This window comes from Pogonomyrmex barbatus, unplaced genomic scaffold (genome assembly GCF_055798465.1).
Source record: "Pogonomyrmex barbatus isolate J1 unplaced genomic scaffold, ASM5579846v1 scaffold8, whole genome shotgun sequence".
NCBI classification, from domain to species: Eukaryota; Metazoa; Arthropoda; class Insecta; order Hymenoptera; family Formicidae; genus Pogonomyrmex; species Pogonomyrmex barbatus.
This window is the reverse complement of record NW_028297182.1, coordinates 8530608-8557500: the sequence shown is the minus strand read 5'-3', so window position 1 is coordinate 8557500 and position 26893 is coordinate 8530608. Positions and strand designations below refer to the sequence as shown.

At 36.2% G+C, this 26893-nt stretch overlaps 1 protein-coding gene across 1 annotated transcript in view; it reads right to left on the bottom strand.

Moving 5' to 3' along the window:
- LOC105422679 (uncharacterized) overlaps window positions 1–26893 on the bottom strand; it is a 130142-nt gene that overhangs the window by 33918 nt on the left and 69331 nt on the right. The window contains exon 6 of the mRNA XM_089083980.1: window positions 26470–26541. Within this exon, the coding sequence (XP_088940106.1) occupies window positions 26470–26541 (72 nt within the window). The remainder of the gene's footprint in view (window positions 1–26469; window positions 26542–26893) is intronic.

Sequence of the window (26893 nt, the reverse complement as noted above, 5' to 3'; positions counted from 1 at the left end):
TATTTTATACATCCATAAATTCATGAAAATGATATCAAAACGCCAACAACGGATAAGGATGATGCACGTATAAATATAAAAACTCTGCGCGTATAAAATGAAATTTTATACACGCAGAGCTAAGTTTTTCATCGTCCGTTTCTTCTCTTGCTTTCGTCGATCAAAAGTCTAGTTGGAATATTTCAAGAATTTCTTGGCAAGTTCTTGAGCTTCAAAGCAGACTGATGGTCATAATTGTGAATAATTGTGAATTGGTTGTACGCATCGTTATTTTTAAATCTATTTGATAAGCTATTTGATAAGCTATTTTGATAAATTATATATATCTGTGATATATATAACTAAATTTTATCATTTTCTAAAAATGAATTAAGATTAAAATTAAAATGTTAAAATTCTTTTATATCTTCTTACATATTTTAAAATAACGTAACTTATATCATTTTTTCGTACAATTTTTCATATGCTTACAATGTTTTACTATCACAACGTACCAAAACTTTTTCCCATAAACTAAAGAAAACACTAAATTATTATAAAACTCACAATTAAAAATATTTAAGACTTTTATTCATGATCGCAGGATAAATTAATTTTTGTATAATATTTTATGTCGGTAGATTTTATATATTTGCGATTTACATGTAATTTTAAATAATTTTAAATGATAAACGACAAAAAAGAAACGGCTTTTTAAAATCCTTTTGAAACACAATTTACTCGAGCGTTAATAATTGAAAAATAGCGTGAAAAATTCTGATTAAACCATCGCTGTATATTGGATGACTATATATTTTTAACTTTTTTAACAAAATGCACCCTCAATTCGCTGCAGCTGAATGAAAAATATTATGACAAAAATGTTTGCCGAAGGTCCGGAGAACTGTACATAGCGAATACTCGAGGGCGACATTAAAGCGGATGCTTGAGAAACTTTCGGCGTTGTTAATCTGCTTAAATTGAGAGATTGCGGTTGAATTCATTCAATTAAATTCGCCGTCATAAATGGCTGAATTCACCGAGAAGCCACACGAGTCAACAACTTGCAAATAGTAAGATTGTAAGAAAAGTTATTCACGTAAGTTATACACACATAAATGAAAATGAAGAAAAACTTTTCAGTGATACATATTATCAAAACATTTCTCTTCAATCGCATACGTAGTACGCGAGAGGACGGAAAGAATCTGAACAATTTTCCTGGTGCTCTTTCGAGTAACGGCCTTGTCACAGGAAATTCCATCCTCCAAAGCAATAACATTTATGACCGGAACACTTCCTCGAAATGCACTCTACTATTGTATATCGCCCGCGTGGATTCAACTCGCGCCACGACTGTCTGTAAAACTACGGCAATTGCGGGAATTGTCGCAGATTGTGCCGGAGCAGACAAGGCGATAAAAACTCGAATCCTATCAGTTCTTTCGGAGGAGATCGATGCGTACAATAACTTGCTACAGTCTGACTACATCGCCCAGATATATCACCTCTGTGAAAGCAGTTCAGGATCACTTATCTCAGAATAGAAATTATTACTATCGCGGTAATGTAGTCTCACGTGCAAAATGTTTTAATTGGTGATTAATTTGCATTTGCACACACAAAAAGAAGAAGAAGCAAATTCATCGACAAACGCAGAATCCAAAAAATTGAACAACTTTGACCCCTTTTCGTTGTTGTTGTGAATTTAAATTCTGTGAATTGATTAACAATTTATTTATACCTTCGTGCGACGCGAAATTATAATGAAAATATTGTAAAACGGCGTTGTTCGACGACGTTCATGTAACCGAGAAACGAGATTGATAATTCTGCGCGAATCGAGAAATCTGAAACTTACGATGGTGAAAAATACCATACGACGGTGGTCTGGTGGAAATTTATTCGCACTCGGCTCTGCTTCCGTTCTCGCACGTGCGCGCGAAAGGAACGTTTCTCCAATGTACATTCCTTCTCGCGGTGATGTATCTAACGGCAGCCAGATCCTCCTGACGTAGCCCGCCGCGAAACGAATTCTTTTACATAATCCGCGCTCTCCGAGCGCTCCGACGTACGGCACACTTCCGGTGAAAACTCGGCCGCGCGCGCGCGCGCGCGCGTCGTGAACGTGATTTACCGCAGTCTGCGCCCGAACTTATCGTTGATCCCCGGGTAAGGGACCGAGAGCTTTTTCCCGCCTTTCGAAAATTACGATCGCGATTTATGCCCTCCGCGGGCGCCGTTCGGCGGATTTACGAGCGTGCGCAGCGGCCGGCGACGCGCGCAACGAACAGCACACAAAATTCAAAGATATTTTCCTCCGGTCGAGAGGAGGAAATTTCTACTGTAAATTCCTGTACCGGAATTGCGGGCAACCGTTTCCCCGAAAATTTCATTTCCACCCAACGGAGTTTCGCGAAGGACGAAGCTATTTTATCGGACCTAAAAGAAGGAATAAAATGCCGTTTATAAATTATACGGTAAAATGCGCATTGCCGCAGTCTCTGACCTTCTGATCTAATCTCTTGAAAGCGGTTTCCAATATTTCACATATGTAACGATAGATGATCAATTTTTTTTTAACTATAAATACTCATTTCTTTCAAAGAAATTCTGCTATGTATCAAATTAATATTGATAAAAAAACGATGGTTTTTACTAATAAATTATTAACTCATTGTAAAAAAGATATCGTTTTCTGTTAATTGTTATTGTTTCCGAGAAAAAAATTTTTCTTTTTATTAAATATCAGCAATGACGGCAAGCCTCTAGTTGCATTAGAATTAAATATATATATAAAATTTCGTAATCGCGAAAAAACGAGCCAATCGACGCAATTGGAGGAAAGTGAAGTCGACAAAGTCGTATATTCATGTCACAATTAAGAGAAATGTGTAATAAAGTTCGATGGCATCGGAGAGCGTTTTCATTCGCGGAAATCGTCCCGCTGTATTTGGTTAATGAACCGCCTGTGCGCTGCCTTTTACATTCACGCAATTGGATTTATCGTGCACGCTCACCACTTCTCTATTAAACTAAAAGGCATTTCCTTCTAATTTGGTAACAGACACGAAATTACATTGAATCTCACGGGGCTTCGTAATTTGAAAATGTCAGGAAATCTCTACTTAGTTACTTTTCAAAAAAAATCTTTAAACACTTACATTTATTTGATTTACGTAATAATTTAATTAATATATAATAATTTTTAGAATATATATTCTCGTCATTCATATTTCAAATCCGTTTATAATTTAAATGTTTATTAAATGATTTAATATCTTATTATAATATTTTGTAATGTCTTATCTTGAAGTTCGCTCATTATACGAGGCACGTCTCGATGTTTGAAAGATTACGGCGGTCGTGAATCGAAAAGATAATAGCAGTAAAAGTTCAACGACCAGTCCAGCTCGTTGTCGTACGTAAAATCTCGGTCGTACAATTTCGATCACATAGGACACGTATTACGCGGTGGTCGAACAAAAGAAAGCGATTCGACATTTTATTACATCGTGAAACTTAAACTCTGTTGTTAAAGAATGAATTTGTCTCAATAAAACGAAGTCACGTTTCTTAATTTAAAAATACGAAAGTGTGTTTTTAAAAGAAAGACCTATTAATTTATCAAAGATTTGGGTAATATTAACGATAATGCAACTCTAATATATATTTCATATATAAAAAATAATTACTTTGTTGCAAGTAATAATCGCTTTTATACAATGTTTACATCAAATGTCTTCATGCGCTTGCGATTAAACACGAAAGAGCATTTGTGTGGGCGCCAGTCTCGCGACTAAACACTCGAACTTCCTGAAAACTTCTCGTTGTTATTGCGGAAGTTAATCCCGCGTCACAGTAGATGATAAACAACGTTGTACATTTGTAAGTAAGTTCCTAACAAACTTCGCCACCGTATTTGCTGATCTCCTGTTAGGAGACGATTCTGCATCATTTTCCTCAAACTATGGGACATCTACTTTTATCATTTATCATGTGACACACTTCATAAGTTCTCAATAGATCATATGTGCAAAACAAAGTTAAGTTTTAGTAGCGCACGATTATTTTATACAACGTTAAAAATAACGGTTATAAAATAACCAAATTGTTATAGAGTTGATAAAAGTTTAGCAATAAAATCCATGATATTCTCTTGATTAAAAATACAATATAAAATAATTTAAATATTTTTTGACTGTAATATTTGCTGTAGAAACAATATAATTAGTATACATATTATTTTTTTAAATAATTATTTTCATCTTTTTATTGTTTAAAAAGTACTTTAAAAATATGGCACAATATGGTATAATAAATATATTTACGTAAAAATATTTCAAAGTTGCAACTCATAGTGCTGTTATATTTAAACGTAATAATGTTCATTGTTTCTTGATTTGTTATCTGGACTTAATGTCAATAATGTTTCAATAATTTTCACATCCAGTCAAAGATTCTATAAATGATTTCGGAAAAGTGCAAAGATCGAAGATGCTACCAAATATAGGTCAAATCGGTCATGGCTCACGAGCAAGGTTTTATGTTAAAGCGCAGGCCGACCAAGGAAAACTCATGAAAATTCATGACTGTAAGCGTGAATAATCTAATCTTCTAATTATCTCATCACGTCGGAGCAATTTAAAACGGTCTTGACGTCATCCGTTCTCCTTTGTCTAGCTGTCACAGCCGTGAGGCTAAATCGATGTATTTATTCTTAAAATAAAATTAAATAAAAAAATCGTCCTATAATTATCTCCTTTTTCATAGATATATTAATCTTTCTACTTGCAATTATAAACAATTTAATTGTAGATATTTAATCTTTTGCGATAAAATTAATAAAACAAGAAATACAGATATAGATCTATAAGTAAAAAGAAAGCTCTCTTTCGACCTTGATATAATTTTTACTTGCTTCGCGGTGTCTCGCATCGCGTCACGTTTTTAATTAATTGCCGCTTTAATTCGCTGCCAAGATAGACGCGCGGCTTGCGTGCCGCCGATGCTACATTCTGCGCTTCTACCTTTACGAGAAAATTCCACTTTTACGAGATGAACACGATAGCGGGAGTTCGATCCTTCTCAGAAGGTTCGAACGCAAAAACAGCGACACGCGACAAATTCGACGAATCCGTTAGGTCGACCCGTTTCCACGACGTTGGCATCGCGACGTACACGGTAGATATGTACTATATTCGCGTCTCGCAATCGGAGGAAAAATAATGTTGAACCACCGAGTTTCTACGGCGATGCCTTTAAATCATCGAAATGACAGTGGCAGACAGTGGGCTGGAGAGAGACTTATGGCCATAATGCCGAAAGGACTTGAAGTTCCAAGAACTTTGATGCGACTTCCCTGGCGCTTACGCGAAACGTGTACAAAAGCCCTGCTCTCTTTCTTTTCCCGTCTCTTTCTCTCTCTCTCTCTCTCTCTCTCTCTCTCTCTCTCTCTCTCTCGCATTTCCATTCATTTCCGTTTGTCGGCACTATTTGCCGAAGTGAGAGAAAATCAGGGAACAATGGCGAATCGCCGAGAGTTAACGATCGAAATGGATCATCTCTGCTGAGTAAGAAATTTTTGCGTGAAAATTTCGTGGAGATAAAAAAAGGATCGGCCACGAAACTCGTGATTGAATAATAGGTATACGTCCAAAGATTATCGCTATTCTGAAATGCCATTCAAAGCGATCGGGATTCGATGGATATAATAAATGACAAAAACAAGAGATGTGGAAAGATAAATAAATTGTCCTTATTTTTATATAAGCTGTATATACAAATAAAAAACGTTAGTCTCCTATTCAACTATCCCTCTTTCTCTCCTATTAACATATACGGTGAGAATCGAATATTCCATTTTTTTTTGTTATAAATTTGTTATAAATTTCAGCTCCAACTGGAATGATTAATTTCAATGTAATAATAAAGTATGATCGTTGAGACTTTGCAAGAAATTAAATGGATCTAATTGCGAGTTAAATCTTGCTGCTCTTTTGAGCTCTATATCTGTATATTCTATTTATAAAGTGCGTTAAATAAAATCGCAAGGTGAAAACCTGCAAAAATATCCGTTGGCGACACATTTCTACTCCAATTGGCAGCGCGGGGACTGATAATACGACACGCTCGACGGCTGGCAATGAAAAGAAACAAAGCTTTCTCGGTGAAAGCATAATGAGTTATAGATTTTCCATTAATTCTCATCTCGCTGTCGTCATGTAACTTTCAGGACATCAAAATTTTATAATCTTTCAATGAGAAAGGAAAAAAAAAATCAATGCGTCTTCCTACGAAGAGATTCGAGTGATTGAAAAATCTGTTTTTCTAGTGTGTCACAAAAATGATATCTGTGTCGCCGACAAAAGAAGGCTGTTCCTTTTGTTAGGCGTTATCCACCGGAAGTTACGACTACCTGCTCGCACAGCAGTACTTCCTGTGTCGTATTGTGATATTCTGTCCCGCCGATTCCACTCAGTTCTTCTTATTTCATTTGTGGAATTTTTAAATCGGCGCGTAAAAAAACCCGTCCCGCTATAATAAATTTTATGCATACTTTATGCATCGTCGTGATCTTTAGGTTTGTTCTTTCTTTCTTTCTTTCTTCTTAATCTTGTGAAGATATACTCTCCGCATGCTTATTAAATTCTGTCGTATTATACACTTTGCTTATTACGCAAATGCGCAGAATTCTCTCACGTTTGCGAAATAAAACCATTCTCACATCCTGTCAATCCTTTCACTTACTTCGATTATTATTAAATTTACAGTTTTATCAATTAATATCCATCAAGAGCTTGACAGGTAATGCAAAAAGTAATGATTAAAATTGTTATTAAAGAATATAAAGCAATGTCAGTTAAATCGTTTGGTAATCCCGTTAGAAATTAATTGCAACTTTTTATTTAATCAAATTGCAGTCATCATACTTAATGCGAGACACTATCAGTATCTCATAATGACATAATTAATTACATAAATGAAATTAAAAAATATAATTTTAGAAGTAGAATACAATTAAAAACCTTAGATTATTTTTTTACCTTATAATTCTCAGAACGGAAAGTAAAAAAAAATATAGTTTCTTTTAAATAATTAATCTGTATTCTTTCTACAAATTTTCTTTCTTAGAATATAACATGCTGAAAATTGAATTGAATAAAAAAACTGTCCTTTTGCTTCATTTTTTATCACAAATTGTAACATATCAACAATAACAAATTTTTTTATATATTAATGCAATTAATGCAAAAGTGTGATATTGGAATATGCCACGATTTATTCTTTTAAAAATTCCTGTAACATGACTCTCATCACTGTTCTATGCAGGTAAAAGAAAAACGCGAAAAAAAATGCAAACGTCAAAGGACCCACGCGATGCCTCTTTGTCACAGACGTTGTGCATATAACTATCTATCTTTTATAAAAGTACTTCGGCCGGTCGACGAGAATAGTATGGAATCGCAATCGATCGATCGTTCACGCTTTGCCTCGGTGCTTCACGTTTTTCCTGAGGAAAAATTAAAAAAAAAAAAAAAGAAATATCTACACTCACCACAAGCATTCGCCAGGGCGATTCTCGAGCAAGGTTCGCTTTCTAAACGTTATAAAGAAATGCCCGAACGCACGATAGCGAAGAAAACTTACATTCAGGTTTCTTCCAGTGCGGATTCCAGCTAAGAGAGTTTATAACTGCTGACGCTCCTACAGCGAAAGAAAAACACGGGAAAAAGTGGCGCGAGCACGGAAAATGTGCGGTAGACATGTAACTGTAACGCCAAGTGCGATAAGAGTATTTTACGCGAATGCGAACAGTATTCCTAAGAAATCATAAATAATTCCGAGATAAGAGTCAAACAAACTTTAAAGTTTGACGATTTTAAAACTTGAGAGAACATGTAATTCAGACTCTCTTGTGCTAATTATAATTGCGTTGATTTTGCTAATTACGTTGACTTTATTCTAAACAAATTATTTTTAAATTCAAAAATTTCACTCCTCTTTCTATTGGATTTTTACACAATGATTGTAAGTATAAATTTAAAAGTAGTAAAATTATATTTTCGAATTATTCTCTCATGTTATATTATTAACGCTCGTTCTCAAATATTAATCATATCTTTTAATTTTTAAAGAAACTTTCAAAAATATTATTAATTAATGTTTAATTATTAATCAATGTTTTTATAAAATATCTATACAGTTAATATTGGAACGACAGAATATTTCGGTATGATGTATAATAAAATTAATAATATATCGACAAATAAAATTCTACTCTCGTTGAACAAAAGCGCATTGTCACAAAGCTACAATTGCCTCTGAGGAAATTCATGTTCGCTTATTGGGCCATTTGTTCCGCTTCGCCACTAAATTCGATTTCAACTCGATCTCAATGAGTCTGCTAATTGTCGGTGACTCGATTAAGCAACAATAGAGTTCCGTTTACGATCAAGTAAAGTTTTCGAGGGCAAGTTCTGCGTGCATAGAACGAGAATTTTTCGAAAATAATATTAAAAACCAACGATTCCATTAAAATATAAATAATTCTAATATTTTGCGCACAATTGCGTACAACGGTTTTTACGGTATTTATTTTATGAGTATACAGAAAAATAATGCCTTGAAATGGCAACGTGAAATTATCGAGAATTCTATATGTATGAAGTTGAAGGAGAGAATTTACAATCCTATTATTACAGAGAGAAAAAGAGAGAACGCAACATTCGTAAGCTGCTTAAATCAAGTACTTTCGCAAAACAAGAGAACTTCAAAGCTTCTCCTTTCGTGTTTCTTTTTCCGTGTTTTCGCATCAATGTACTTTACGCAGTCGCATTACGTCATTATATAAATTCATCATGACTAATACCGTATAGTTTAAAACCCCATAAAAACGAGACTGTTGAATTGATAATGACATAAAATCGTCTGCAGAGCAGTTAATTAAATAAGATTTTCCTTTACAGTATATGTAATCATTATTTTAATTATTATTAGATCGCATATTTTAAATAAGAATCTATTTTTTCTTTCCTCTATTATGAGTAATATTCATTTTATAGTTCATTGCATAACTTAAAAATAATATTTTAGTAATGTTTTAATATATCTTTAATATATTTAAATGTACAGACGATCTCAGTATTGTATATGAAATGTGTTATAAAACATGATATTACAACATGATTGTTACAACTATGTGTAAATTTTTATTGCATAAGCACGAGTAAATTTTATTAGTATTGTACTATCCATTGTACTATCAGCACTCGTAAAAGACAATCGTAAATAAAATCCATATTTTATAGAAAACGCGACAGTGCGAAAATGCCAATGCTATCTGCGCAACGTGTATATTCATTCGTAGCTTCCATTTTTCTGTTAAAAAATACAAAACAAGCGGAGGCACGCTCGTGAGAGAATGCTATTATATCGCATACGCTGCGTTATATTGCATAATTTTCGCAAGACATTACGATGATGAGATCACGATGAGAGCACGAGAATGAATCAACTCTAACGTCGATATATAAAGAATGTTAAAAATAAATTCGCAAGTTTTATATTTCCTCCTTTTGTGTAAAGTATAAAGTCGCATTCCAATTTTTATTCGACAATCACGAGTCAAGTCTGTACATTTGAAAACTGATCTAGGACGATCGGCAGCGAACGGCATTAGACGTCAGCTCGATTTCATAGGTACCGAAAACATGTGCGTGTGTCGATGTACACATTTCGTTTTCGTGGCTCGTTATCTTGCGTTAATTGCGGCCTTAATCAATCATAATCCCCGTGAGTGAAAACACGGGCGGTAGCCATAATAACCGCACGGAGGCAACGAATGATTGACGTGGCAATATTTTGCGCGTTGTAATTGTTACATACAGACTTTCCCGATTCCCGGTTCATCATCATCGTCCCGTCCTCGACATCGTCGGCGTGTAGTACCTGCGGGATGCAATTTCCGGGACTCCTCGCGATTACACGCGTCAACACGATAGCGCACGCGGCCCCGCACGATTAGCGACTTGCCTGTAATCGGCCGGACTTGTCAGGACGATAATGCGAGAGCAGGTTTTAACGGGGTAAGTGGATCATGAGTCCCGTGGATAAAGCCATTAACAATTAACTGTGTCGCCGGTGTTATGGCAGTTAACGCGCGCACGTCATCTCTTCACTCGGCGCTCCGCGTGTTAGATTCGGGCATTATTCAAACACCAATTAGAGTATAAAGCACTTTCGCAATCTGTGCCGCTGCGAAAATTTATCCGATAACGCTTGAATAATTAGATTATCTAATGCATTGCACCTTTCGAAAATATTTTCTGCTATATAAAAGATAGTCTAAGTAAAAGCAGTAATATTATTAATTTAATTGATTGTAAAATTCAATACAATTTAATTCGATACAATTTAATTTAATTTAATTTGTATATTCAGGCCTTAATATTTGAAGATTAAATAAATGAAGAGAGAAGTAAATTTCATTTAATGTGTGAGGCAAAAAATATTTTTTTAAATATAATTTTCATGTAAAAAATCCCGTAATCTAAAAATTTGAAGCAAATCATCCCGCCGCAAAAATAATATTCCCAATCTCTGAATTTAACGAAGAAATTTATTTAACAACAGTTTTCGATTGATTGATATTTCTTTATGTAAAATGCGATATTTTATTTTTATCTTACGAGAAGAGAGAATAGTTGGAGAACGTTTGCCATTATACAATTTTGAGAATTTCTCAGACTTACCTTCTTTCAGAATTTGAATCTTGAAAATCCGTGTCCAAGGAATTCCTTAATTTATCAGTGATACTTTGCAAACTTCATTTTGTCGGCTTACTGTCGGCGACACACACGTGCAGTTATATTCGCGCCAGAGAAACCATAATCTGTCTCACATGACAGAGCTGTTGCTGCGTCGCTCTGAATGGGGCATACCACGAGGGATCGTGTTTTACACGGAGTTAATTTTAATATGCGTTATGTGCAGCTCGAGGGACGCCCCCTCGACGACGAGCTCGACAAAAGAGTTCGTTCTTACGGTCATTAAACTGAAATAAATGCTGGTGCAGTTGGGAGACTCAAAGACAGTGATATCCCACTCTAAGCACGTCCGCGGGAAAGCGAAAAGAGAAGTGCGTGATACCGCTCGTCTTCCGAAGTAAAAGTTCAAAACTTCCAACACAACTATTACTAACGGTTGGAGTTTTAATTTTCCTTTTTTTCCTTCAAGCCCTCTGAATAGAATAGAAGAAGAGACTTATCGAGTCTCGTTTCTGTAGAGATTCAGAGGGGAAGTCAGCAAGGGAAATTGATCGAATATGCGGAAAGGAAGATGCATCGCAGATTCTAGTTTACGACTTTCACTCAATAAATTTCTCATCTCCCGGTTTTTTATCCCGGTTTTTATCATCCGTCGAGAGCGTGGTCGAGTGCGTGGTTTTCTCACGCGCGATTTAGGACGCCAACTGAAGGCGACGCTTTCGGTAATTAAGACAAAGCGACACAAGCAATGAGCACGACGTCCGGCATCGCTCGTTGTTATCTAGTATCACGTGAACGCGAAAAGAGGAAATAGCTCTCCAACGCGCGATTTATCACGTCCGCTTTTCGACGTTACCAAACTTCGAACCGAACCGTTCCACTATCCGTAATCTTTTATCGAGAGCAATTTCGGAGTCGTTGATAAAGTCCACTATTCAGTCTTCATCGAGCGACATATATAGACGAATCGCGTGTCATTGAAAGTTAAATATATAAATATCCCCATATCTCTGTTAAAACGTGACTGAAATCTTCAGAGATTGGCACCTGCCGTCTCTGTGCCAGACAGTGTTGATGACCGAATATCAAAGAAACGATCATAATTGGTTCGTAATGAATCAAAAGGGAAAAAAAATGATGATATATTTATCATTACAAAAAAAGACATGAAAAATTTAACGGAGGAGGAATTTAAAATGTGCCCATAATTCACAGGTCTGTTTTATACATCGTTACCTACCGTAACAATGATTTATTCATCATCAATCACTAATTAATTTACAAAATTCTATAACGTGCCGACTATTTTATTTTTTTTATTGGAGGAAGAAGAAGAATAAAAACGCAAAAAATTGACAGCCAGGGAGACTGGATCCGTGTATTAGATGCCGAAACGGCTTGATAAAAGGGTAGAGCAGAAAGAGGAAAGAGGAGGAGACCAATCGACCCTCTCCCCCCCCCCCCCTCGACAGGGTTCACGTTACGTTTCGTGGTGTCGACCGTTTCAGGGCTGTCAATGAGAACGCCGTCAAATAAATCCATCTCGATGCGATAGTGGGAAAGCTGACGCCGAAACGGAGATGATGTTTCGCTGAATCGGCTTCGGCGACGCGTACGTCGAGACGCAACGACCGTGACATCTCCCTCGATTGGGCGATCAAAATAAAAAAAAAAAAAAAGGCAGTAGTTGAGAGTAAATTCAAAGAGCAGAGCAATCTGATGGGATAACTCGACCCCGTGTTATAACGAGGAGGGGTATTCAATACTCCGGGGTATTAACTTTTGGTTAACGAGCGCAAATCCCTCTCGGGCGTGCCATGAAACGTATGTGTGTTTGTTTCCAGTGAAAACGTTTTAAAACGATCGTTTAATTACCGAGCGCGGACAATTGATCGGAGTTATACGATGACGACGTGTGAGGTTTCACGACGGCGACGATGATGACGAAGCGGCGTTTCATGCCAAACGAAAACACGGGCAACGCCCGTTATCAGTGACAATGAAATAAATTCGTATCGCGAGTATTCCATAGATAGCCATTTATATTTTCCACGGCGACGTGCGTTGGTACAATAAGTTAATTGCTTTTATCATGTATCGAAGGAAATTGAATAACCGCACTGCGCGATTATTAAACGGATAACAATGCCGTGTTAAACAATAAACAAAAAAACAATGCTTGTAATGAAAACATGTGCCAAAACACGTGAAAATACAAATCGATTTTTACGGAATATTGAAGCTTCTAACGGGGGGGGGGGGGGGGACAGGCGTATCGGACCGCGCGATAAACTTTGATTGATTATTATTATTAAAAACCGTTATCCGTATAATATCTCGTGTGTTACGTCAAATTTAACATTGTGAATTTAACAGTGTGAAATAATTCAATATTTTGATAAAGAAAAGCCATTAATTGGATATCGGGTCTTCTTCTGTCAAAGTTTGTGCTTTATCTCAAAATATATTCCGCGCCGAGATGGCGTATCTTAATCAGTGCAGGAAAATGTGAAGCACTAACGTGTTCACTTGCGGCGAACGAGGTATAAAACAATTCCGCGAACGGCATACTCTGTAATCAATCTCTTGAGACGTTTAACAACAGAATGACGATACACTCGTAATCATGACTCATCTGGTCGACTAACCGCGCTTTCATGCTTGACGGATCAATATCGAAGCTTATTAAAACCTTCGTAAAAACAATATTCTTCAAGAACAATTTATCAGCGTTACGTAATGTTACGACAAACGGCAATAAAAAAATTATCAATTGACTGATTAGGCATTCGAATAGCGAAAAATTTCAATCACACTTCTGTTAATGTGCGATACACCGAGGGTAATAAAGCAGTTCTCAATCGCGTATCTCATAATATGTCGTCTCTCTCTATTTCGAGCTATTTCTAATAAGACCGAGTGACAAAGAGTGATAAGATTGAGAGGGTGTTAACTAAACAGGTTGCGTTTATATTTCCTGTACTATAAATGTCTAAATTTATTGATCTTTTTTTAGAAAACCCTATATTTCTTGGACGTCAAATTTCTCACTCGCGTCGCAATGGAACGAACGGTTGTGTCATCGTAAAGGGGTTAAAAAGGATTACTAGGTGGAATAACATGACCCGATGATTAATCGCCACCATTAGACTCAAAAATAGATCATCGAAGAAACGACAATATTTTTTAGATACACGTGTAACAACATATTCGACGTCTTACGTCGGACAAACGTTTCAAAGGCCAAGCGTTTCAAACTACGAACATCAAGACAAATCGTCGTCATATTTGTGATATAAGCAGATTTATGATAAAGCGATATCTTCTTTATCTAATAAAGAATGATAAACTCAATCCTTTTTCTGAAGCAATTAACACGTTGACACCAATTATTTTGAGAGACGTCTAAAAAATTTTACGTATGTAACATTATCTTTCTGTAGCCGAATCATAATGGTATTGTAACTGCGATAGCGAGAATAACCGTGGGAAGGTTGTTTATCTTATCGGCCCTCGTTAGCTTTCTTTTAATATTTCTTTTGGATCTACAATAAGACCCGCTAAATTGGAGAAAAAAAATCTATCATTAACGTTTAATTCAATCGAGATAGAAATACCTCACATACCTTACATGCAACGTACGCGCGCGCGCACGTATATATATATATATATATATATATATATATATATATATTATGTGTTTATTTTAGTAAATTAGTCCTATGTGATTTTAGTGCCAATGATATCTGTTAAATAAATAATTCTAGAAATCCGTTGACAAGAAATATTACGTAATACGCAATTATGGAATAAAATGTTGACATTTCAATGTTTTCTTTCTAATTAAATGTCTCGTAAAACAATTTTATCTTCAATGTAAATAGGACATATTTTATAAGCCGGAATAAAGAGAAATTTCTTCGGGAAACTTTTCGCGGAAGTAAAGAAAGCCTGACGTTAGATAATGGAGAAAGGAATGGGAGTGCACTTTGCGTAGACAGAATTGTCTAGACGGAGCGCATTGTCGAGTGGCGCATTGTCAGGGTCGCTTAGGTGTGGTCAGTCATTGTTATGTCTTCCACCGCGTGATGCGTGTGTGCTGTAAAATGGGTACTTTAATATCTGTAATTCATACCACGTTGCACAGCCGTAACGTAATAGGGATGCCGGCCGAAGTTATCTTCGTTTTCTTAGATTTCACTCTCGTCTTATGTCGTCGTTTTCTCTGACTTATCGCACAAAAGCCCGGAGCGGTAATGGCTAATTGTTAAGCGTAATATTATACGAGATCAAGTATAGAAATCGTAAGAGATAATGCAAATGTTGTATGTTTGCCCAACTCTGTAATAATCGCCAATGATTATTCGCATCGTAATATGTAACGAGAGGTAATTTAAATACATTAACCACTGATTAATGCCGATGATTGCGAATGAACATTCGCGACAATCGATGCGTGTAACGTAACACGAATAGCCTGCAGAAATCGACCAATGTACAAGTTGTTCCAAAATTACACTTAATTCCTCAATTACGTCACATTTGCAATTACGTCGCAATAAATTCCAAATTAACTCTTTCAGGCGATATAGTCAGGGAGATCTCCGTAATAAGACTTCAAATGGCTGTTCTAATAGACGAAGTTTAATTAAACGTTTTCAAAGACGGCCTAATTAACAGAGTGTGTTAATTATTTCTAAGGAGATTATATAGAAAATTTACTCAAACCCGAAAAAAAGATTTTTGATTTTTAAAATAATTTATTAAAAATTCTAGAAAGTATTTCTAAATATATCTTAGAAATATATATATATATATATATATATTTATTATTCAAATTTTAATTTTTTCCATATTTTATTTATTTTATAAAAGTTTATAAATCATAAAATAAAATTGAGAATCACTTGAATTTCAATAATCAAACTTGAAAAATTAAAAAAAAAACTATAAGAATTCTAAAAACAAATATTTTACATTGCATAAAATTTTCTTCGTGAAATCAGTATGCTATAATGTTTAGGTGGATCCATTGTTATCGTTAAAATTTCAGTCCGTAAACTCTTAATTATTCTATAATAAAGACAAGATATTAGAAAAAGCAATTTCAAAGAAATTTCCTGATTTTTCAAGGCATAAACAAATTTTCTAAGAATTCAAGTTTTTTCAAGATTTTCCAGGTTTTATCATATACACAGACTCTCTGTTATATATTATGGCGCGTAATGACACACAAATCGCAAAGGACTGACACTCGGGAAGGAATATCGAATATATGACACGAAGTAACAGGTTTTCATACATCGCCAGAAGACGAGGCCGAGGACACAAAAGATAGCAAAAGTTCAGATCGGACGGCCGACGATCGGATTCGAAGCAAAAAAAGTCGAGTCGTTCGTTCACACAAGAGGATGGGGGGAGGGGGCGTGTAGGATTGTTCATTCGTACCGCGCCCAACTGCCAACTGTGAGATCTCACGAGTTTAAATCGCTATCTAGTTATCGACGGTGCCCCATCGAGAGCATCGTATCAATCGTGCGATATTGCCTTCCCCGCGACTTCCGGGACGTAATAACCTCAGGAAGATACCGGAAGGTAGTTGAGAACGAAAGGAGGGCGCCGTGAACGGCGAAGATATCACGTCCGACGTTATAACGTCGCGACGAGAGATACGACGAGGTATGTGAACACGATCTGCGAAAATGTTCTCGGCTGAATAACCAAGGGAAATCCGATCCGCGTCCGGATTGGCGGATGTTCTAAATATCGTGAGGCTCGCGATGGGTGGCGATTTATTTTCGGTCACCCCGTAGAGGCACGCTCGTCCCGCGAGTGGCTCTCTCTCTCTCTCTCTCTCTCTCTCTCTCTCTCTCTCTCTTGCTCAGAAAAATTTACAATAAAGCACCGACACCGCTCCTCCGCCGCTGTGTAGCCTGGCGGCGAGTCGAGTGCATCGTTACTCTTTCACTAACAGCTGCGGTGGGTGTGCGTAAACATGCTCGAACGAACGATTCTCTGCCGAAGGCGCGTGCAAGCCGGTTGGCAGCCGGTTCGGCGCGATCACGACGAAACCTAACTGGCCTAATCGCCGCGTGCTGTCTATGAACTCTCTTTTTTTTCTCGCGCAGGAAGAGAGACCGGTCGGTTCCGAATGGAATCATCGATACACTCGCAGGAAAAACCGAGACGAAATGTCACAAGATAAGAGAAAAATAGAGATTGTGTAAAAGAAAGAGAATAAATTATAAAATTGCCAGCAAAAATAACAATTGTTTCAAGCCAGTTTAGATCAACAGCTTCAATCTTCATTCGTGAAATTATACTATTTGAATAAGAATTTATACATGATCCTTGTATAAAGTTTTATCTTGTATAAATATTTATCAATATTTATATCATATTATAGCAGTAATATTATATAATTTTTTAATATATTTCTTTCTCCGTATTTCAAATTGTCTTTACGCTTATTTTAAGCAAATTAGTTTGCAACAGGAAAAATATTAAAAAACGAAAATAAAATAATTAATAAAAATAGTCATTTGTTTGACAGTACTTGTTATTATGTTTTTCTTTATTAAATATTTAACAAAGCCAGCCTTACAAATGTAAATGAATGCTAATTACGATATTTATTAATCGTGTAACAAATTTTGACTCCTCCATTATTTTGTAAAAATAATTTCATATTTTATTATTTCAATTTTATATAAGCACAAAAATAAATTAGATGAAAAATATATTATTGAAAAATATAATACTGCTAATATGTGTACATAAAACAGATGTTATAAAAAATTATCACTATAAAAAAAAACTTCAAACTGCATCAACATAAAAAACCGCAATAATATGTATAAAGAATAAGGATCTAATATCGTCAATACACAATAATAACAATAAATTGGTAATAAAAGAACTGTTGTAACTTACATAAAATAAATAAATCGTTATAGATAAAAAAATTAGATAAAAAAAAATATATATATTTTTAACATAACTCATATGATAACAAGTTAATATTCATTTCAATCAATTTAAATACTTTAATTTCTCTTTAACTTATTTTTTTTAATTCCAAGTATTAGAAAAAGAGTAAATTAAACCAAGATCAAAGTTAATCCATATTCGTGGAAATTGACATAAATTGTTTTATCCACTCCTTATTCTGTATACATTGTCCCCGAACTGCACTCAACTTCATTCATTTAAAACGCGATACCTACTATATGGGGAACCGTCGAAGGGAAAGGTACACCTGCTCACTCCGTTTTGTGAGCGCCGAATTGATGGCACTTCGCGCGACACGGAATATCAGTACGCCAAGTTACGCGTTTAATTGCGCCCAAAAGTAGCGCGAGATTCTCTCAGGCATGCCCGCCGTATTCGCAACTCTAGCGACCAAAGGAACTCGGAGTTCGACCGTTTTTTTTTTGACAAAAGATCGCGGCGAGAATTTCTCGACGTCGGAATATTTGATGTAGTACCTGTCGATCCAGTCACTCACGCGATCACTCGTGTGACATCGATCGCGGCACTTTCGTTACGCGTCGAAGCCGAAGTATTTCGGCCGGCGCGGCGTGGGCGGTGAGCCGAATGACGACGAAAACACGTTTGGATCGTGCACTCGATCGCGTCGCGTACCGCCGCGCGGGAACATCGGAACTGGACTGCCGCCGCCGCCGCCGCCGCCGCCGTTGCCACCGATGCTCTCGGCAGTTCAGCGCGAATCTGACTGTGTAGGTGTATGTGTGTGTATTTGCGCGCGTGTGTGTGTGTGTGTGTGTGTGTGCGCGCGCGCGCGCGCGCGTTCCCACTGCGTTCACGGCGCTGTCGTCGCGCGCGCTCAAAGCGAATACATTTTCCATGTCAGAACGGATCAGCTGATTCTCAATGCGCTGAGAACGGTTGGCGTCAAGAATAGTCAAAGCTTATTGTTTCGTAAATCTCTAAGAACTCATCTCCCTCGTAAACGAAAATGATAATGCATGCACACAACCTCACGTACACACGTCGGCGCGACGATCTTATTTCTGCGAGTAGATTTTAACATATTTCGTATATTTAGGTGTTAATTGCTATTATTGTTATCTTTGAGTTACGAAATAAATTAGAAATAAATTGTTAGAATTATCTATAGGATAAAATCTACCATTTATTTATGCCATTGTTTATGTCAGTGTTGCCTAAGCGAAAAATAGAATTTCTAAAATTCCTTCTTTCTCAAAAATGTATGTTATTTATTTCATTCACTTCTAATTATTTTTATTCTCTTATTAACAACTGAGAACTTGACGTAATTTGTGTTAATTATTAAAATGACAAAACTAAAAGTTTATATAATATTATTAATTATTATATTAAAATACACAAACACACGCAACAAATATTACAATTTCACAGACGGTAGGATGGAAAACTGTAATTCAGGCTGGCGTTTAGGAAGGCTTGTAATTCCTACAAACACATGAATCGAACACGTGCCAAATTGTCTAGATAGAAACATGAGGTAAGAGAGCGAGAAGGATAAATAGCACGAGACAGCATGGATTGAAGAAAAGGGACGAACTTTGAAAAATGACAATGAAAGAGATAGGGACTGAACGCAAGAAAAAAAAACACATACGGTCTCGTTGACACGTGTGCTCCTCCTTCTCAGTTAGGGTCCTGAACCCCCCATACAATGTTCACATGTATGTGGCAAATACATCACGTGATGCGATCTTCCTCTCAAGAAAACGAGATAGAAAAATGTAAGATTAATGAATATTATCTAATCTTTAGACTATCTAGACAATATAAAATAGGGTTATTAGAAAGAAATTATGAAATATAGCTTCTTACGAAATATAATTAGCAAAATATAATTAATATATCTAAGAAGATAATATAACTTATTTATATGTATAAGTGATATAAATTGAATAAATAAATAAGTTTATATAAACTTGTCACATGTTTATATATGTAAAATCATCAAATTTATTCGTATGCCATGCGTTTCTTTGGAAATGATCTTTCCTATCTTCGCGTCTTCGTGTGCGATTTCGCGCAGCGAGGAGCCTACATCAGCTATAAGTAGCGTGTATAGGTCAGATCGGGGTAATTTCACTGACGCCACGGGAAGGTGGCATCGTGCGAAAGTGCAAGCCGGCCGACGCGACGATGAAATACCGAACCGGTTTGCATCGAAACGAATTTCGAGATTTGCGCTAACGGCGGCGAAAGCCGGATCAATGTCGTTAGACGACGGACGAAAATGCGATACACTAGTTTGCAAAATTGCCACTTGCGATTGTCGTGATAGCACAATGAAACTTGTGGGAAACAAAATTATTTAAAAAAATTATTCTACAATGCACATCAAACATGGACGTTTTGACATTTCCGGAGTAATAAATGTAAGATGTAAATGTTTAAAGATTATTTGTATATTTTTGCCGAACATTATAATAAATTTTCATTCGATTTATATAAATAATACATTCTGAATGTACGAACGTCGTTGTTTTCGGTATACATTAGTCCTCGATCAGTATTTATGAGCGAGCTTTCCGTTGTACAAGCGATGACACATCAATTAAAATGCATCGGGGACAGCGTGCAATTTGCATCATAGGAGAAAATCTGATTTATTTGAGCTGACACAATTTCTCCTCCGCTTTTTTTCTTTTTGCGTCGGCCAGTTTTGACTGTGCCGTTAAATTGACCTTTGACCGAACCACTTTGACCAATCTCTAGAATAGGCTGATAGCAATCGTGACAATTTCTCCACTCTTGGCACAGCCAATTTTCCATGTGCATGTATACGTGTGGCACTTTGCGTGCGATATATAATTACGACACGATCGTCGCTTTCTGTTTAACCGCGAGCGCACCTGCACGTCGATAGTTTCCATCGTTGAGTGGATATCTTCGACGTGTTTAATTTTACAAGTCATAAAATGGCAGGAAGAGATAAATAATTTCCTCCACGCTATACAACATAAAAAGAACCGAAATTTATTTCCGTTCAAATATGTTCAAATATGTATTCCGTTAACGTTCTACGTTAAAACTATATAATTTAGCTTATTCGACCGCTAGAGAAAGACATAATTATAACATTATAAAATGTAATTCAGAGATTAATAACACAAGAAATCGTGTAATTTTTTATTATTGTTGTTTCGAATGTTCGACCATTAGTGTACACAGAATGTTGCATTATGCAAATAATGTAGCGTGGAGCGTAATTATAATCATATAAATCTCTATTCAAGTAGTTAATAAAACATTCTATATTTAATTTTCACTTTTGCATCGAAAGTTTCAATTCTTGACTCTTTTTTCATCTTCCTATTTTTTTTTAATTTTTTTTAATTTTATTATTCTTTTAACAAAATTTTATTTTCACAGTTCTTAAATTATCAATTGCATCGTCGTGCAATTATCAAATGCAAATTATTAAAAGCAAAACACCGTGTTAAAAACTGAGGAATTTACAATTGTTTTTTTTAAGCAAGTTTTTTTTATGCTTCAGTTTCAAGACATAAACGCTCATGATTTAGATGAACGAATGTCGTTTATCATCGAGCCCGCATGGATCAGCATGGCACTTTACCTATCAACCGACTTCAACATTCCCCACATTACTTACCCTGCTTTTTTTTTTTTTTTCTTTAGCCGCTTCTTGCGCCGTTGCTTTTCCGCGCCCCTTTTCGCGCACGATGTAAGCAAGCGCGCCAGCAAACATGTGAGCGAACCAGTGCCACGGTTACAGAACGAATTATTTTTAGCGCTGTGGATGCTGCGCCGTCGAGAGTGTCGCAAGGACTCCTCTTTTTCCGTGAATATACGTATATGAAAGGCTTGGAAATGAACTCAAGCAAGAATCTTCGCTATTACGTGGATAAATGCCTTTTCCACGACACATGAGACGACCGTACATGTCCGATCCGATTGACATTTTCAAAATCATGCATCATTTAGAATTATGTAACATTTATTTTCTTATTTGATATAAACTTTATCTTTAGATCTCGCAACATTCAAGAGCTGTTTCAGCTGTTAAAACTATAAGATGTTTCCGAGAATTATCTCTATATCAGTGTTATTAAATTATCGCAATTAAAATGCTCGATCTTTTATTAATAATTTTTTTTTTTTTCAAATTCGCAAGTATCATCAGTCAAAAATGTTTAATTAGACAAAAGATATTTCGGTAGATAAATAAAATGAACGAGAGAGATATATCAGTAGTGGGAAATTAGTTTGAAGATCACTTCCTGACTGGTTCAAGCATAACGTATGATATAAAGAATCGTATATTATATATCATTATATATTATTTTTTATCTACTCGTTCACAAACTTTTAGAGTAATTTGAGAACGGAAGAGTACTACTTGATCCGTAAATAGAGCAACGCTCTTCGAACCCGTCTGATATTCCTTGATAAAAATGAGGTCGGGAGCGAAAGAATTCTCATTTCACGCAACTTTGCCAATTTCCGAAGATTGCTCTTCCGATCTCTTTATTGTCGTAATACAGCAAGCGTCGGCTGTAATGGAATTCAACACACGAAAATATGCTTGCTTCGTGATGCTACCACTTGTGCTTTCTCACAGAAAATGCGTGAACTTTTCACTTAGGAAAAGTTTCCCACGGAACATGACATATCCGATAAGAAACGTAAGGAATAACATTTCGAAAAAGAATTTTGAAGAAATCGATTTATATATATATTTTTTTTTTATTATTAGAAGAAAAACTTATAATGCCATTTCAAGTCAAGTTCACGCACGGAATAACATTTCAATCATTATGATATAGTTAAAGTAGCTATTATTAAATGTAATATTTAAACAATATCACTCTATAAATGTATCATCTATTATTTTATAAATGTTTAAGTTAGATATAAATTGTGAACAAATATTTAGAAAACAGGAAACATTAAAATCTATATTTTTATGCATTTTGCTCTTGTTACATTTACAGGATCGCGATTGTTTACATTTGATGAAATTGATAGAAAATAAGATACTTTAGGAAAAAGGAAATTTTATAATTAAAAGTAAATTTTTTTTTAATATTCAAACAATGTTGTTTTTACTGCAAGTTAATATTTTCTAAAAATTTTACAGTCCGTCGTTGTCATAATGAAGTGTCTTATTACTTTGACTTGGGTAAACTTCTTTTCCGAGTAGATCGCTCTTCCAATATGACTTTCATAGCCAACCCTCCACTACTTTTCAAAGTTAGTCTTCCTTCATTTTGCATTTGACATTTTAATAACAAGAAAAACATCGTTAGAATGCATTTAGAAGTAGCACTAAGTCTTTTAAAATCATCCAACTTTTTACGAAGGAAACAACCATACGTACAACAAATTAAATCGGACGTATGGTAAAGGCATAAACGATTCTTAAACAGACAATTTTTTTCGTAATGTTTAAGTATGTCATTTCTGTCGGGCTTTGCTACCAAAAAATATATTATCTCGCTATTAAAGTGCTATACGATTCTTTCCGATTTCATGATTCCGTTTCAGCGAAATACACGCGATATACACCGTATATATACAGGTATTCTTAATGGATGTAAAAATTGCGTGAGCGGAACAAGGTAGCGATCGATATTGCCAGAGCGTGCTATTGTACGACAATTAATAATAGTTATTAATAATAGTTATTAAGCGCGAAAGCTCTCGGCGTATCGCCAAGAAGGTAAATTCCTCGGAGGATATGCGGACCTTGGAGCAGACGGAATTTCCGCAGCGAGCGGCACATGGACCCATCCCTAATAGCTACGCCCGATGAAATATGCGCGGCAAGCCGTGGAGCATAACCATTTCCAAAATCCCCATTCGTGTGTGGCGACCTAGATATAGACACGTGTGTGTGTGTGTGTGCATTACGTATACGGGAAACTTCGGGATACGACTCGTGTGAATCACTACGTGCTATACGCAAAACGGCGCATTACGTCTACTGTCGCATTAGCCTGGCTCTCAGCCATGCCGCATCATAAATACGCGCTAACAATGCTCACCGCGGGTCTTCGTTTTGTGATAATGACGTCGAAGGTAGGAGCATTCATGCACGGTCGATAATTTTCTCGTTTCGCATAGCGCCACAGTGCGGGCACGTTTGTTTGTTCCCGTTGCTCGATCCGTTTACCTTGAATCTAGTTCTCCGCGCCGCGCTAAAAGCGCACGCCGAATGCTCGATGCTTCTCTAATAAGTTCCAGCTGAGAAGACAAATGGGGCAATCGCCCGGGTTAAAGTCTTATTTGATAGACGTGTGTTTTCTCCTTTCAAGTAGCACCGTACTGCTTCGTGATCTGTGCCAGGGTCTCGCGGATCTGACAGCCACAGCGACGTCAAATTTAATTTCTTCCATAAGATTTAATTTCCTCTATATTCTTAATAAGAAGTAGTGCAGTAGTGTTTATTGAGAAAAGTAACGGCATCGAAGTTTTCAACTAAGTAATTAAAATTTATTACATCGGTACAGCTGGTGACCAGGTAATTTTAATAACAATTTCTCAAATGTACGTTGTTATATTATGATACCACCGGCAGATCGGAGCGTGCAGCCGTCGAGAAACGAACGGCGAAGTTAAAGTTTGATTCTAAAACTTATATCAATGAAATCATGCCCGCATTTCCTCGGGCCGCTTGCCAAGAATTAATCCCCGTGCGAGCAAGTTATACATGAAACGTAATGCATCGAGGAGGTTGGCCACGCGATCTGCTTTACTCAACATTAAATGAGTAAAGTTATGCTATAAGAAAATTGTTGGAGAAATTTTGCCAATAGTATAATACTACTTTCCCATGTCTCGTTAAATGCACGACGTTTACGTTAATAATTAGAAATACATATTGAGAGATGTATTTCTTTTCATTCAATACATATTTTTAGATAAACTTACAATCTTTGAACATAATTTATTGCTGATGAAAATCGAGCGATACAGTAATACAATCTTAAAACAATTAACGTAATACAAATTTCCGTAGATAATAACAAAGAAAGGAAGAACGCAGGAAGTTAAGTATTCATAGTTGCATGTCGCACGTTGACGAAGAGAAAAATATAATACTGTTCAATGAAAACAACGGCGAGAAAGCGGAGTAGCTCTCAAAGAAGTCGAAAGAGGAAGGCCACCTGGTAGATTTACTTGTTCTCTTGACAACATTGTTCTTCCGGTTCCGGTACGTGTGATGGAGGCAACATTGTACATTCTCACCAAATGTCACCGGAAGCAATTCGTATTTCATCGACACCAACATTGATAGTAATTTTTATGCGCATCGTTATAATAATAAATTTCCAAGGATTTGAGATTAATTAATCTTCTACTGCTTACACACACACACACACACACACACACACACACACACACACACACACACACACACACACACACACACACACACACACACACACACACATTAATAAAAATGTTCCTTCTCTCGTTCCTTCAATCGTTCCTTTCTTTCTTTTTATATTAATAATTTTTTAATATTTTATAAAATATTAGATCTTGAAGTATTTGTTAAAATCTTTAAATATATCGAGTTGAAGTTTTTGAAATTAATTATAGATCAACAGAAAATTACGAAATGATTACGGAAAAGGAATAATCTCGCATACAGGAAGAAAATTAACAGAAGGACACACAACGTACGCCGAAGGACAAAATGCACTTCTGAAAGGCAGACAACGAGATAGAGAGACGGAGGAACGTAGACGGATATTGCATGTTTGAGATTCATACGTGTCAGCGCGTACGTAACGCACGGAACGACCGGAAACGCATGCGGACGATACTCGTCGGTCTACAAGCTACAAGCAAACTGTGTAAGCGGCAGCTGCATATGCGACAATTTGAATAATTAACGTGCACGTAGTGTCCCAACGTACTGGAGATATATCTTCCTGCGAGACAAATGCATTTGCCGATGCTGAACCATCGATGAACCAAGAAATAAGGGTCACTCGATCATAAACCAAAAACAAAGGTGAAAATGGTAAATTACGTCGGGAGAATAAAATTGCTCTGGACTTTTTAACGAATCGCACCATGGACCGAGTCGACCTCGCTCCACGCAGCAAGTAGAAAAATTAGCGCTTTTTCACAAACTGCAATTGACAGTGCAGCTTTCACAATGCGCGAATTTAACTGATTTTATTATACGTAAAGCGATGTTACATTCACGAACAATATGCAGGGCAGGCTCGAATTCTCAAAGGCTTCGTTTACTGTTAGGATACAAATTTGATTTTATTTCATGTTGCTCTAAATCGCGATAAATTGAGTTCAGTATGACAATCAACAATCAGGTCAATTAATCACGCATGAAAAATTAAGTGTTTCTTGTTGCTGCATTTTCATTGACAAACGAGAAGGCTAACGAGTCGATTCCTATATTTTCTCATATATTAATTGCATTGAAATCGTTGGATATTTGCGCTCGATTCTTACGCGAGCACCGCAAGGTTCTCTACCCCCTTGAAGTAGAAAACAATCGTAAATACGCATTGAATCGCGTCGGAATATTGAATCCTTCGGATCTTTCCACGATCGTCGACAAAGGTGGCATTATTCCTCGCGAAACAATCGCGTTTGTAATTAACATTCCCAGGAAGCGGTCTGGCAGCACGCTTGATTGTAAAATTGAACATTAACGACTAATTAACTTCACAGACTGATTAACTTAAGTTTTTACCTTCATCATCAATCTGCTGTACTATTATTTGTGGTGGAAAGCCTCTTGGCAAAGACTGGGACTTTGACTCACCTGTAACAAAAAAAGAAGATGTTATCAGAAACGTTAGTTTTACAATATATATTAATGATCGATTTAGAATACAGTTTGAACCAAAGATAGAACATGATTGAAAAAAATTATGCAATTATTCTTTATAATTACATTTCCTGTTATATTTCCTATTAAATAAAAGATTTTTTTCTGTCAAAGTTACACACGTAGATACAAATAAAATAATGACGATGAATTAAGCTGATAGGTTTTATACGCGCGATAAAACTTTATCGATCAGTACGGAACGATATTTATTAGACGAATATTTCCTTTCTCGAGAACGATTTTTCCATTTGTTAAATAAAAGAAGTCGAATCAAGGAAAGCAA